This window comes from Magallana gigas, chromosome 9 (assembly GCF_963853765.1).
Source record: "Magallana gigas chromosome 9, xbMagGiga1.1, whole genome shotgun sequence".
Lineage (NCBI taxonomy): Eukaryota > Metazoa > Mollusca > Bivalvia > Ostreida > Ostreidae > Magallana > Magallana gigas.
Window position 1 is genome coordinate 43,797,345 of NC_088861.1, and position 13,893 is coordinate 43,811,237.

Here is a 13,893-nt window from a genome sequence, read left to right on the forward strand (position 1 = left end):
AGCAAGTATCCAACAAAAAACAAATATGGCGGATGTTGAACACAATCCATCAAAACGAAAAATATGGGTTCAATTGAAGCGTTTAGATTTAGACGAACAAGGTAAACTATATATTCTTCACACACATTTATTTGAGTGAAATTTGAAAATTAAAAAAACAATAACAACAAACCACTAAAATCTAGTTGTAATTGCTTAATTATAATTTATATCAACAGCTGATCAAGGGCTTACATGTAACAGGTCCAGTACAATCACTATAGATTAGCAACGATGCTTGCTTTATTTGCGGTACCCCTTTATTTGTACTTTAAACCTATCTGAAGTATGTTTATTAAGTAACCTTCATTCAATTTTGCATTTTGTATAAAACAGACAAATAGTCAGATAGTCGCAAGTCTGAAGGAACTTAGCTGCAGGTCTGTAGCTCCCGGTCTGAAAAAATTCGGATGGAAGAGCTGGGAGCTACAGTGCCTCCCATAGTAAAAAACTGCAATTTACGGCGCACAAAAAATTGCGCTATTTTTGGACTGATTAATCTCATTTCTGAACACATTCTGTACAAATGTTTGATTCCAAAAAATTCCTCGGACATTTTACTACAGATATCGTCACTTCACTTGCCTCTGATATTCTTTTAAACACCATCACCAGCCCTGTAAAGTGAAGTGGCGCAGTTTGTTTACATGTAAAAATGGCGACTCTCGATCTCGACGTGAATAAATATACTTCATTTACCATGTTTACCGAGGTCGGATAGCATGTATAAGAGATAGTCTGAGGCAAGTGAAGTGACGATATCAGTAGTAAATTGCCTGAAAATTTTAATGGTACTAACTGTGTGAGAATAAGGTTAATCAGTCCAAAACTAGCGCAATTTTTTGTGTGCTGTAAATTGCAGTTTTTTACTATGGGAGGCACTGTAGCTCCCAGGTCGTCCATCCGAATTTTTTTCAGACCGGGCAGCTATAGACCTGCAGCTAGAAGGAACTACGAACTGTCAACCTGTATTTGTACTATGTAGTTTTATAAAAGCAACCCAGAACAAAAGTAGTTAATATATTTTGCTGCTTTTGTGCAGTTTAACATGCATTTCTATTGTTTGAGTAACTGTATGTCATCTTGTGTGCGATGAAGCATGGATAAGTGTGATTACTTCACATTGTGCTGAATTATTACCAATCAATTATCCTGTTAACCAGAACTGTTCTTCTTTGTTATTCCACAGAAGAAGTAGCTGTTTGGTAACTTATAAACAGTTATACATAGCCTCAAGATTTTAAAAATGTGCTGAAAGAGCAACATTTTCAAGAGTGCATTTTTTATGAATTGTTTTCAAATCAGTTTTAAGTTGAAAATTAAGTAAGCTGTTTATATAGTTTATATCTGCTGCAAGGATTGTTACCCGTTTCACCCACGTGAATCATCGGAGATAGGATTTTATTATTTACATTTACATTTCCCTTTTTAGCTCACCGAGACGAAGTCAGGGGGAGCTTATGCTATACCCTCGGCGTCGGCGTCGGCGTCCGGACCTGGTTAAAGTTTTTGTTGCAGGTCCTGTATCTAAGCTATTACTTGTCCTATCTTCACCAAACTTGCATGGATGATGCATCTGGACCTACTTATGGACTTGAAAGACTTGGATGCTGAATCTGAGTCCTAAATTTCAGATGCTGGAGGAGGTTAAGGTTGTTAGACCAGGTTAAAGTTTTTGTTGCAGGTGCCCTTTGATAGCAATATCTAAGTTACTGCAGGTCCGTACTTCACCAAACTTGTATGGATGGTGTGTCTTATGATACTGATGCACCAGACAGGCTTGAGTGCTGAATCTGAGCTATAGGTTTCGGATGCTGGAGGAGGTTAAGGTTTTTGGAGCAGGTTAAAGTTTTTGTTGCAGGTGCCCTTTGATAGCAATATCTAAGTTACTGCTGGTCCATACTTCACCAAACTTGCATTGTTGGTGTGTCTTATGATACTGATGCACCAGGCAGGCTTGGATGCTGAATCTGAGCTATAGGTTACAGATGCTGAAGGAGGTCAAGGTTTTTAGAGCTGGTTAAAGTTTTTGTTGCAGGTGCCCTCTGATGATTATATCTTAGTTACTACTTGTCCTAACTTCACCAGACTTCCATGAATGGTGCGTCTTATGATACTGATGCACCAGACAGGCTTGAATGATGAATCTGAGCCATAGGTTTCGGATGCTGGAGGAGGTTAAGGTTTTTAGAGCTGGTTAAAGTTTTTGAAACAGGTGCCCTCTGATGATTATATCTTAGTTATTATTTGTCCTAACTACACCAGACTTCTATGGATGGTGCGTCTTATGATACTGATGCACCTGACGGGCTTGAATGCTGAGTCTGAGCCATAGGTTTCAGATGCTGGATATGGTTAAGTTTTTTGGAACAGGTCACATGTTTAATAGATAATAGTACTATTTCAAACTTGCATAGTTGATTAAACTGTAATATGAATGAATCACAGAGGAAGCTTAAGATGCAGAGCTTGATTTCCATTATCAAGGATGCTAAAAAATATATCTTAGTTATTACAGGTCCTAACTTCACCAAACTTGAATGGATGGTGTGTCTTATGATACAGATGCATCTGATAGGCATGGATGTTGAATCTGAGCCATAGGTTGCGGATGCTGGAGCAGGTTAAGGTTTTAATTGCTAGTGCCCTCTGATGATAATATCTAAGTTATTACTGGTCTGAACTTCACCAAACTTGCATGGAGATGCGTCTTATGTATACTGATGCACCTGACAGGCTTGAATGCTGAATCTGAGCCATAGGTTTCGGATGCTGGATGAGGTTTAGTTTTTTTGGAACAGGTCACATGTTTTATAGATGATAGCTTGCATAGTTGATTTTACTATATTATAAATGAAACGCAGAGGTTACTTCAGATGCAGAGCCTGATCTCCATTATCAAGGATGCTAAAGAAATCTCCTACCTCACTCAAACCTGCTCGATAGATAGATGTGTTTGTTGTTTAATGATATAACATGATTCCTATGATATAGTATTGTATGGTATGAAACAATATTGTTTAATATGATACAATATAATATCATATGTAATATGATAAAAAGTTATATGATACGATATAATATTGTATCAATTTTTTGATATTTAATGTTATGATATTGTAACATGATATCGTTATGTAAAGTATTGTATATTATGATACAATATTGTATAATATTATATTGTATTATTAATTTATTATTTTATCACATGATACTATTGCATAAGATATTGCAAAATATAATATTGTATCCTATGTTACAATATTGTATATTCTATAATATTGTATCATACGATATTGTATGATATGATATAAGTTTCTGTAATGTAGAATTATATCACATGAAATTGTATAATATGATACTGTAATATTATATAATATCGTATCATACAATATATTGTATAATATGATATTGGTTTATAATATGATATATTATCACATCACATGAAATTGTATTGTATGATATTGTAAAATATATTATTGTATCATGATACAATATGTATAATTTAATGTTGTATTATATATTTTACTTTATCACATAATATTGTATCATTTGATATGATACAATGTTGTATCAAATTATATTTTATCATATGATACAATATCATATTATGTTTCAAAAATGATACAGTATCATACAATATCATACTATATTATACAATATAATATTATATGTTTCAATGTTATGATGTATTATGTAATATGATATTATAATATAATACTATATTGTTTTATATATTATGATATTGTATTATGTGATCAAATACAATAATGTATAACACAATACATTGTTATACTTTCATGTTAAATACTGAAATCTGATTGGTTAAGACGCAGTTAATAATATTTACTATTACCCTCAGCGTTAGCAACGCACTTGGCAACGGGTAACATTAAAAAATGTTACATGCGCGAAAATTATGAGCGTACGGTTCGCTGTAGAATTCACGTTATTCCTATATAAAAGCAGTAAAATTTTCTTAAAATTTTTAAAAAAGACATTCAGTATAACAAAATAAATAGTGCCTGTTTGGGAGGATAACAGTTGAAATTTACACCCCTCGAAAACCATTGTCAACCTCCGCTTCGCGTCGGTTGACAATGGTTTTCTCGGGGTGTCAATTTCAACTGTTACCCTCCCAAACAGGCACTATTTATATAATGTCATATCATACGTAACAATATCATATCTCATCATTGTTTATTATGGTATTTTATTGTATTGTATGATATATGTTGTAAATATGATAGGATGCAATATTTCATTTTATATTATTGTATTGATTAACATATGAACATATGATTATCATACAATTTTTTAACAGATGATATATGATATTGTGTCAAAACAGAATCCATGAATATCCAAGATCATAAAGTATGATTTTCATTTAATATGATAAAGGTGGTCTCATAAAGGTGAAGTCTCATAAGGGTGATGTCTCGTCTCGGTGAGCTTTGTAATCTGTGATTACCTATGTTTATGTTAATGAATTAATCATATAGAGTAGGTAAAAGTAACTAAATTATTGTTAATTTCCATCAATATGTTAGACAGAAGAAATAGCCAGTTCTTCGTATGTGGGAATTTGAGTCCAACATCATCATGATAATTTTTAGCAGTCTGTGATTTTGTTAGGCTCCTGAATCAACTAATGAATAAACTGGTAAGAACTGGATTGTGTAGATTTTAGTCCTGTCAGTTTCAATAGTGTTAGGAATTACAATTAGTCTACTAAAAAAGAAAGAGAAAAAGTACTTGGTATGTATACAGTGTAATGCCATGATTGTTTCATGTTTACCTAATGTTAATGAAATAAATTCCTCTTATCTCATATGTACACCTCATCATGTTATTATTAGCTGTCTGTTTCCCTTTTTAATATATTTATGAACATTTCTACTTCACCAGAAAACATCCTGTAAGCTAGAAGATTTTTCATAAGCTTTTATATAGACAGTATTTTCTTCGTTTTGCAGGTATGGAACTGAGTGATGAGGATGACCACAGAGTTATACAAAGTATACATCTCCGCGACAAGGATCATAGCGATGAGGTCAAAGGTCGGCTTTGTGAAGCATTCCAGATTGATGAGGAGGGGGTGGTATTTAAGGTAGGAAATACAGGGTCCAGGATAGATAACTCATTACCCTGTATCCACAACACTAACTATTCATTGAATCATGTGCTTATTGATAAAAGAAAAAAAGATTGCTAAGTCTGATTTCCTTCTAACATATATATATGAACATGCATGACTTAAAGGGTCCACCATACATGTAAAGATAACCCTTATACAGATAAATAACCCTGTAACGTAATTCTAGCACTTTATGATGTAAAAAGAAAGATAACTCTGATTTCCTTCTGATGTATGAACTCTAACATACTCTTAATAACCTTCTTGCATGAACATGTGTTGCAGTGCAAACCTGATTTCTGGTCTCTTTAGTTACGAAATAGCCAAATAATTTCTGGTCTCTTTAGTACCGCAAATAGCCAAATAATTTCTGGACTCTTTAGTACCGCAAATAGCCAAATAATTTCTGGACTCTTTAGAACCGCAAATAGCCAAATAATTTCTGGTCTCTTTAGTACCGCAAATAGCCAAATAATTTCTGGACTCTTTAGTACCCGAATAGACAAATCATTTCTGGACTCTTTGGTACCGCAAATAGCCAAATAATTTCTGGTCTCTTTAGTACCGCAAATAGCCAAATAATTTCTGGACTCCTTATTACCGCAAATAGCCAAATAATTTCTGGTCTCCTTAGTACCGCAAATAATTTCTGGACTCTTTGGTACCGCAAATAGCCAAATAATTTCTGGTCTATTTAGTACCGCAAATAGCCAAATAATTTCTGGTCTCTAAAGTACCGCAAATAGCCAAATAATTTCTGGTCGCTTTAGTATTGCAAATAGCCAAATAATTTCTGGACTCTTTAGTACCGCAAATAGCCAAATAATTTCTATACATATACATACTTGATTAGTAATTGAAATTTTAGGACTCAATTTGATCAGCCAGACTGAGACCAAGCTTGAATATATTTGAATAATTAAATAATTTAAAGTTTTTAAAAGTAAACTTATTTTACAACCATTAATTAATAAATAAGTTCTACAACTGAATGGGAATATCTCTCATTGGCACTGATGTTAGTGCAAGGGGGTCATTGGTGTGTGGGAGGAAGCCAGTGTACCTGGGGAAAACCCACATGTCCAAGCAGTCGACCATCATACCCCTTCACATACAGCGACTGATGACCTCAGGGATTGATCACGGTTCACAGCAGTGAGAAGCGAATTCTCATGCATTGTCTGCTGTGCTACATTGTACTTAGACACCCAAATTAATTAATTTAGTTTATGACACAGAAAATCTCAATTTTAACAGCTAGTCCACATCTATGAAAAGTTGCTGCTACTGTGTACATGTACTTGACGTATGCAGAATGCAGTATGATTAGCACATTTCACAGTGCGCACATACAGCAAAAAGATTGATTTATTGTACGATAAGCAATTTCAACAGATTTTCTATGAATGATGATTGTTTTTCATTTTCAGCTGAGAAACCACAGAGGGTCTTTGATTCCAATCAAAAGGAACATTCCAGTCAACTCCAAGTCCGTGTAAGTTACAACCTGTCAATGTCATAAGGTGAACAAGTCTGTGTAAGTTACAACCTGTCAATGTCGTAAGGTGAACAAGTCTGTGTAAGTTACAACCTGTCAATGTCATAAGGTGAACAAGTCTGTGTAAGTTACAACCTGTCAATGTCGTAAGGTGAACAAGTCTGTGTAAGTTACAACCTGTCAATGTCGTAAGGTGAACAAGTCTGTGTAAGTTACAACCTGTCAATGTCATAAGGTGAACAAGTCTGTGTAAGTTACAACCTGTCAATGTTGTAAGGTGAACAAGTCGGTGTAAGTTACAACCTGTCAATGTCATAAGGTGAACAAGTCTGTGTAAGTTACAACCTGTCATTGTCATAAGGTGAACAAGTCTGTGTAAGTTACAACCTGTCAATGTCATAAAGTGAACAAGTCTGTGTAAGTTACAACCTGTCAATGTCATAAGGTGAACAAGTCTGTGTAAGTTACAACCTGTCAATGTCATAAGGTGAACAAGTCTGTGTAAGTTACAAATACAATGCAACCTGTCAATGTCATAAAGGTGATTCTATACTGTAATCTATTGCGTGTACAAAATGAGGACATTACATTTATTTAGCTGCTTTTCAAGGCTGATAACTTTTAGTTGTTGAACTCATTTTTTTGCATTGTCTCCCTTTCTTTGCTTCTCTCTCACATAATCTTTTGATGCAAATCAAAAATATATGACCATAATTTATGTTTATTTCTATTTTTAGCCCTTACATCCTAGAGGTTGTAAAGTTTCATCAGAATGGTGAGAAAGTGATTTATACATGTACAAGTAGTTACAATGTAATATAATTTTAATAAAGGACTATATATGATAAGGGCCTAAAATGGCCCCCTAAAATAAACATCATCATTTTACTATCATTCTTTGTTTTCTTAATACAGATATGTATGTGATGTGTTTACATAATATTCATTTTGGTTCAAGTGCCCACAAATTAGAAATATGACATCGTAAAGACAACCTTTTCCCGCCATTTTTGCATTTTTAGCGTAAAACAGCTTGTTTTCAAGCAGTTTTTCCTTCCGAAAACATAGAGCGCATTCTTGAACAAATAAAATATTTTAATCAGAGATGTATCTAACCAAGACTAATAAGTGACAAAAAAATTTTCCTTGTTCAAGCATGCGCTTTATATTTCCCATTCGTAAATATATAAGAAAAATGTCATTTTTTGGCCGATTTTGATTGAATTATAGAAATGGCGTCACTTCTGACGTCATATACTGCCAGTGAGTGCATATAAATCAAATAAATAGATGAAAAATATATTTTATATCAACTCTTCTAAAAAATTAGTTAATATTTTATTGTACCCGAAACACTTAAGAAATGGTAAATTATGGGGGCCAAATTTAACTCTTATCATATAGAGTTCTTTTATAAGTTTGCTTTTTTTTAAATACAATGTAAACAGATAAATATACTTGACTTATTTGATATACACATTAGTTTAATTCCTGTTTTAAGGTTAAAGGCATACACTTTTTACCAGTCTCACAAGCATAACTTGTTTAAACATATACATATGTATTCATAATTTATATACAGTACATCTATAACTATTAATTTAACAAATTAATGTCTTATGTCATACTTTTGAAAAAAAAAAGTATTTAATAATTTAAATAGAAGATGTGAGATAAAATTTGATTTTTGGCAAAATGTCATGGTTTGATGATGAGAATTAGTGTATGGTTTGCATGCAAGAAACTTTTTCCTGATGACATTCAGCTAGTGAAATCTGTTTCTTGTCATTTCAGTGACACCTAAAGCAAAATCAGTGAAAATCTCAAATCAAACGCAAACCATGAAGAAGAGAATAGAGGACATCTTGAGGAGGGTATGAATCTTTAAGGTGGCTCACTACACCTTAAGGTGGCTCACTACACCTAGAAATAGTTTATTAAATATAGGCATCGGAAAAATGGGGTAGGGGAGAGGGGGGATAGCCCCCTCCCCTTTTTTTGTTAAGTTATCCATATAACCTAAACCTAGGACCCTTTTTTAATTTATTTTTTTTTGGCTTGTTAAGATTTTGATAAGTCTAGCCCCCCCCCCCCCCCCCCCAGTTTCAACATACTTCTTCTGATATCTCTGTCAAATCAACAGCAAATTAATTGATTATGATAGGTAGCATGATGGATAAGAAGTATATAATTCAAACAGGCAAAACAATGTGTAATTTTAGATAAAAAATTATATTTTCAAAAATCTAGTTCTGTAAAATGTGAACAAAAGCCCAAGGTGGATTTGAACTCATGATCTGCAGTTCACAAGCCTGATACTTTAACCACTAAGCTATGACAATATTCAACCAAATCAATCAACAAAACACTTGTATCTCCATCTTGTGATGTAGTGTGTTAAAAAGTGTAGGTGTAGTAAGTTACCTTAAGCAAGATCAACCAATATTGCTAAACAGTTAAGGAGGATATGGTTGAGCAACAAATTATCCATCATATCTACCTTAGCATTTTTCTAAATTATTTGTTTAGTTACATAAAATTAAACTAGTATATGTATTAAGTACATGTAACAACAAATTCCATATCTTTTAGCTCTATAATTTATATGTTTTCCTATATGTTCAGACAGAGCTCTTCTCATAAAGGAGTTCTATAAAGTTTTAGGACACACAATATAAAGTTTTCGCACACACAAGATCTACATGTACATGTATTTCTCAAATTAAAATAAATTTCCACGAAAATTATTTCCTTATTTATTTGCATCTTAACTTATGCTAAAAATTCAAGGTACATTAATCCATAGTACATATTTTCCATTGAAACCATGTATCCAAATAGAAAAGTATTACCGGTATATAAAATGAAATTAAAGTGGAATTTTCACTTTGTGGAGGTAGAAAAAAATTAGAGAAAAAATGGAAGATAAGTTGTGCCTGATCTTATGAATGGCAGCAACCATCCAGCTCTCGTAAGGATTATTGATATACATGTAGTAAATAAAGTGGCATGATTATATGTGGCATTAGATATTACTTAAACTCAACTTACAAGTTCATGGATATTTTAAATTGAAACATCTCTCAATGTAAATATCACTTTCCTCTCAGTCAGGTAAAATGTTGAAATTGAATATGTTGAGAATTTTAAGTCTCATTTTCTTAATATATTAACCTCAAAGAGAATGCAGTCACTGTATTTTTTGTTTATATGTATAATAAAAGGAACGTACATCTTTGTCTTACCATTTCTTTGTATATTCTGGTTTAGGTGGAGAACATAGAATCTGTCACACCGGGCCTAGACATCAGAAGAAACGAGAGAGTGGGCACAGTAAGATTGTAGTTAATTCTATCAATGTAGAGAGTGGGCACAGTAAGATTGTAGTTAATTCTATCTATATAGTGGGCACAGTAAGATTGTATAAAACTCTATCAATGTAGAGAATGGGCACAGTAAGATTGTGTATAATTCTATCTATGTAAAGAGCGGGCACATTAAGATTGTAGGTAATTCTATCAATGTAGAGAGTTGGCACAGTAAGATTGTAGTTAATTATATCAATGTAGAGAGTGGGCACAGTAAGATTGTAGTTAATTCTATCATTATAGAGAGTGGGCACAGTAAGATGGTGTATAATTCTTTCAATGTAGAGAGTGGGCACAGTAAGATTTGGAATAATTTTATCAATATAGAGAGTGGGCACATTAAGATTGTAGTTAATTCTATAATTATAGAGAGTGGGCAAAGTAAGATTGTAGTTAATTCTATCTATATAGTGGGCACAGTAAGATTGTGTATAATTCTATCAATGTAGAGAGTGGGCACAGTAAGATTGTGTATAATTCTATCGATATAGAGAGTGGGCACAGTAAGATTGTGTATATTTGTATCAATGTAGAGAATGGGCACAGTAAGATTGTGTATAATTCTATCATTATAGAGAGTGGGCACAGTAAGATTGTGTATAATTCTATCAATGTAGAGAGTGGGCACATTAAGATTGTAGGTAATTCTATCATTATAAAGAGTGGGCACAGTTAGATTGTGTATAATTCTATCAATGTAGAGAGTGGGCACAGTAAGATTGTAGTTAATTTTATCATTAAAGAGAGTGGGCACAGTTAGATTGTGTATAATTCTATCAATGTAGAGAGTAAGCACATCATGATTGTAGTTTATTCTATCAATGTAGAGAGTGGGCACAGTAAGATTGTAGTTAATTCTATCATTATAGAGAGTGGGCACAGTAAGATTGTGTATAATTTTATCAATGTAGAGAGTGGGCACAGTAAGATTGTAGTTAATTCTATCTATATAGTGGGCACAATTCTATCAATATAAAGAGTGGACACAGTAAGATTGTAGTAAATTCTATCATTTTAAATAATGGGCACAGTAAGATGGTGTATAATTCTATGAATGTAGAGAGTGGGCACATTAAGATTTAAGGTAGTTCTATCATTATAAAGAGTGAGTACAGTAAGATTGTGTATAATTCTATCAATGTAAAGAGTAAGCACATCACGATTTGAGGTAATTCTATCATTATAGAGAGTGGGCACAGTAAAATTGTAGTTAATTCTATCAATATAAAGAGTGGACACAGTAAGATTGTAGTAAATTCTATCATTATAAATAGTGGGCACAGTAAGATGGTGTATAATTCTTTCAATGTAGAGAGTGGGCACAGTAAGATTTGGAATAATTTTATCAATAAAGAGAGTGGGCACATTAAAATTGTAGTTAATTCTATAAATATAGAGGGTGGGCACAGTAAGATTGTAGTTAATTCTATAATTATAGAGAGTGGGCACAGTAAGATTGTAGTTAATTTTATCAATATAAAGAGTGGGCACAGTAAGATTGTAGTTAATTCTATCTATATAGTGGGCACAGTAAGATTGTAGTTAATTCTATAGATATAGAGAGTGAGTACAGTAAGATTGTAGGTAATTCTATCAATGTAGAGAGTGGGCAAGATTGTAGGTAATTCTATCATTATAGAGAGTGGGCACAGTTAGATTGTGTATAATTCTATCTTTATAGAGAGTGGACACATTCACAGTAAGATTGTATACAACTCTATCAATGTAGAGAGTGGTAGCAGTAATATTGTATATTACTTTATCAGTTTTAGAAAAGCAGCACCAACATTTAGCTGAACAATATAAGAAGATCATTTATGTTTTAGAAAATGATCCAATAGTGGTGATGAAGTATCAAGCTATTTGTTACTTCATAGCAGGAAATCGTGTGATCCAACAAAAACTTCTTAGAAAAGAGTGTACAGGAGAGAGAGAGAAATTAACAAGGGGAATAAGAGAGATGAGGAAAATTAAACCGTATATAGAAAATGATATGCTGATAGAAAATAGGCCATGGACACCCCTCTGGCAAACAAAACTTTCCCTGGACCCCCACCTTCCTCCATTAGAAAAATAATATAGAGGGGAAGAAGAGAGAGAAGAGAAAAAGAGAGGGGGAAAGGAGAGAAAAAGGGGTTTTAAGAAGAAGATGGAGAGAAGGAAGGAAAGATGTTAATGGTTGTGGGGGAGGGGGGAGGGGACGGGGGAGAGATGATGGAGATTTAAGTGATTGATTTTAACATCCAAATATATCTTGCAGGAAATCAGAGAGCTGGAGAACAAACTGGTGTTCCTACAGAGGCGGCTGAATGAGGCGGAGATCTCGCAGTGGAGGGGGATGTTCCGCAAGAACCCTCTCTGGTGATGGACACGCATCATGGATCAGTAGTGACCCATATCGAGCATGTTAAAGAGATCATGGGACTGGCCTGGAGAAAGCAGAAGTTGAATTAGATGCTAACATAATGTAGACATAATGTAGATTCGTTATTTTACGCGAGAACTTAATTCTGCGATTCATCGTTCTTTTATCAAATCACGAAATTTATGAAAAAGAAAGTTATCATAAATTTTCATCTTTATTGAATATAGTTCACAACTGACAGAAATTTTAGAATCTGCGAGGGGTACTTTTTGCAATTTTATGTGAGGAGTACTTTTTGCGATTTTATGTTGCTATTAAGTCCTTGTGTTTGGTTAAGAATCTGCTGTACCTAGTGGGGTGTAATTTATTTGTACGTACATAGAAATGTCACACTACGTAGCTAGATGTTATAACAGTTAAGGATAGATGTTGTTTGAAATGATATAGCCAACAGTCAACATGTTGTAATTATTGCTTAAATGATCATGCAAACAATGAAACTTTTGTTAGGCAACATAAGTTTCTATGAAATTTTTAGTGCTTAGAATGATTTTTATCAAATGAAGCCTTGAATCTTTGGGCCCTGAAATTGTTTGAATAATTATTAAACACTTGTGTTGTGTTTCATATCAGTTGATACATGTAAACCTGCTCAAATCATCATTTGCTGAAATCTTGTACTTGTAGAGTTATTTTATACATGTACATTTGCATAAACCTTTTTGCATAATTGTGTCTAAAAACGTATCCATATGATCTACTTTTAGATTTTTGGTACACATTTTGTCGTTAATTATGTTCTTGTTGTGGTAGACAGAATTTTAAGGAATAAATTTTATAGCCACTCATTTTTAATAGTGGTTACTAAGGCAAAGACTCCCAGCCAATTCATAATCCAATAGATCTGTATGATGCCGGTGTACATGTAGACATTTTGAGTTAAATAATGTAACATGTAAATTGATTGAGAAGTTTGCGGTTTTGATCTGCTGACTGTTCTGTGTGAACTAGTACCAGACAAATTAAATGGTAAAAGGGCATTTTATTCTCAGTCAGCTCCACTGTGATATCATTTTGATTGTACAAAATTTTCAATTTAATTTTGGATAATCAGCATTATTTTATTGATGCTGGTTGTAAATATTACAGTATGATATTATATTTATCTTATGAAATATTTAAAGCCATTTTCATTGTTTAAACCTGTAGTTCTGTCTTGTCATCAGTGAATAAAAAAATTCTTTAATTCTTTGCATGTGTGAATAATTCAACACAGATAGCACAGCTAAATCCATGTGTTTCTTTTAATGTGATTTTATTCTGATAATACTGTGCGGTAATAAAGAATCTTGTTATGAAACAAAGATCGTAATGTGTTTAAGAATAATGTTAAACAATAAAGTTAAAAGCTGTTGATATCTAATACATGTTTACCCCCCCCCCCCCAAAAAAAAGGGGGTGTAAAGGAAGATAACTCTCCCAC

The 13,893-nt window shown here is 33.2% G+C and overlaps 1 protein-coding gene across 1 annotated transcript; it reads left to right on the forward strand.

The window, feature by feature from the left end:
- Positions 1-13,661, forward strand: LOC105320166 (uncharacterized). The gene is made up of 7 exons (XM_011417983.4): positions 1-101; positions 5,019-5,152; positions 6,610-6,674; positions 7,415-7,452; positions 8,472-8,551; positions 9,948-10,010; positions 12,306-13,661. The coding sequence occupies exons 1-7, from the start codon at positions 26-28 to the stop codon at positions 12,408-12,410; spliced, it is 561 nt and encodes a 186-aa protein (XP_011416285.3). The 5' UTR covers positions 1-25; the 3' UTR covers positions 12,411-13,661.
- The last annotated feature ends 232 nt before the right edge of the window (positions 13,662-13,893 follow it).

Coding starts and splice junctions, on each gene's coding strand:
- LOC105320166 (XM_011417983.4), top strand. CDS start 26: ATGGCGGATGTTGAACACAATCCATCAAAACGAAAAATATGGGTTCAA. Junction 5,153..6,609: donor AGGAGGGGGTGGTATTTAAG/GTAGGAAATACA, acceptor TTTCATTTTCAG/CTGAGAAACCACAGAGGGTC. Junction 6,675..7,414: donor CCAGTCAACTCCAAGTCCGT/GTAAGTTACAAC, acceptor TTCTATTTTTAG/CCCTTACATCCTAGAGGTTG.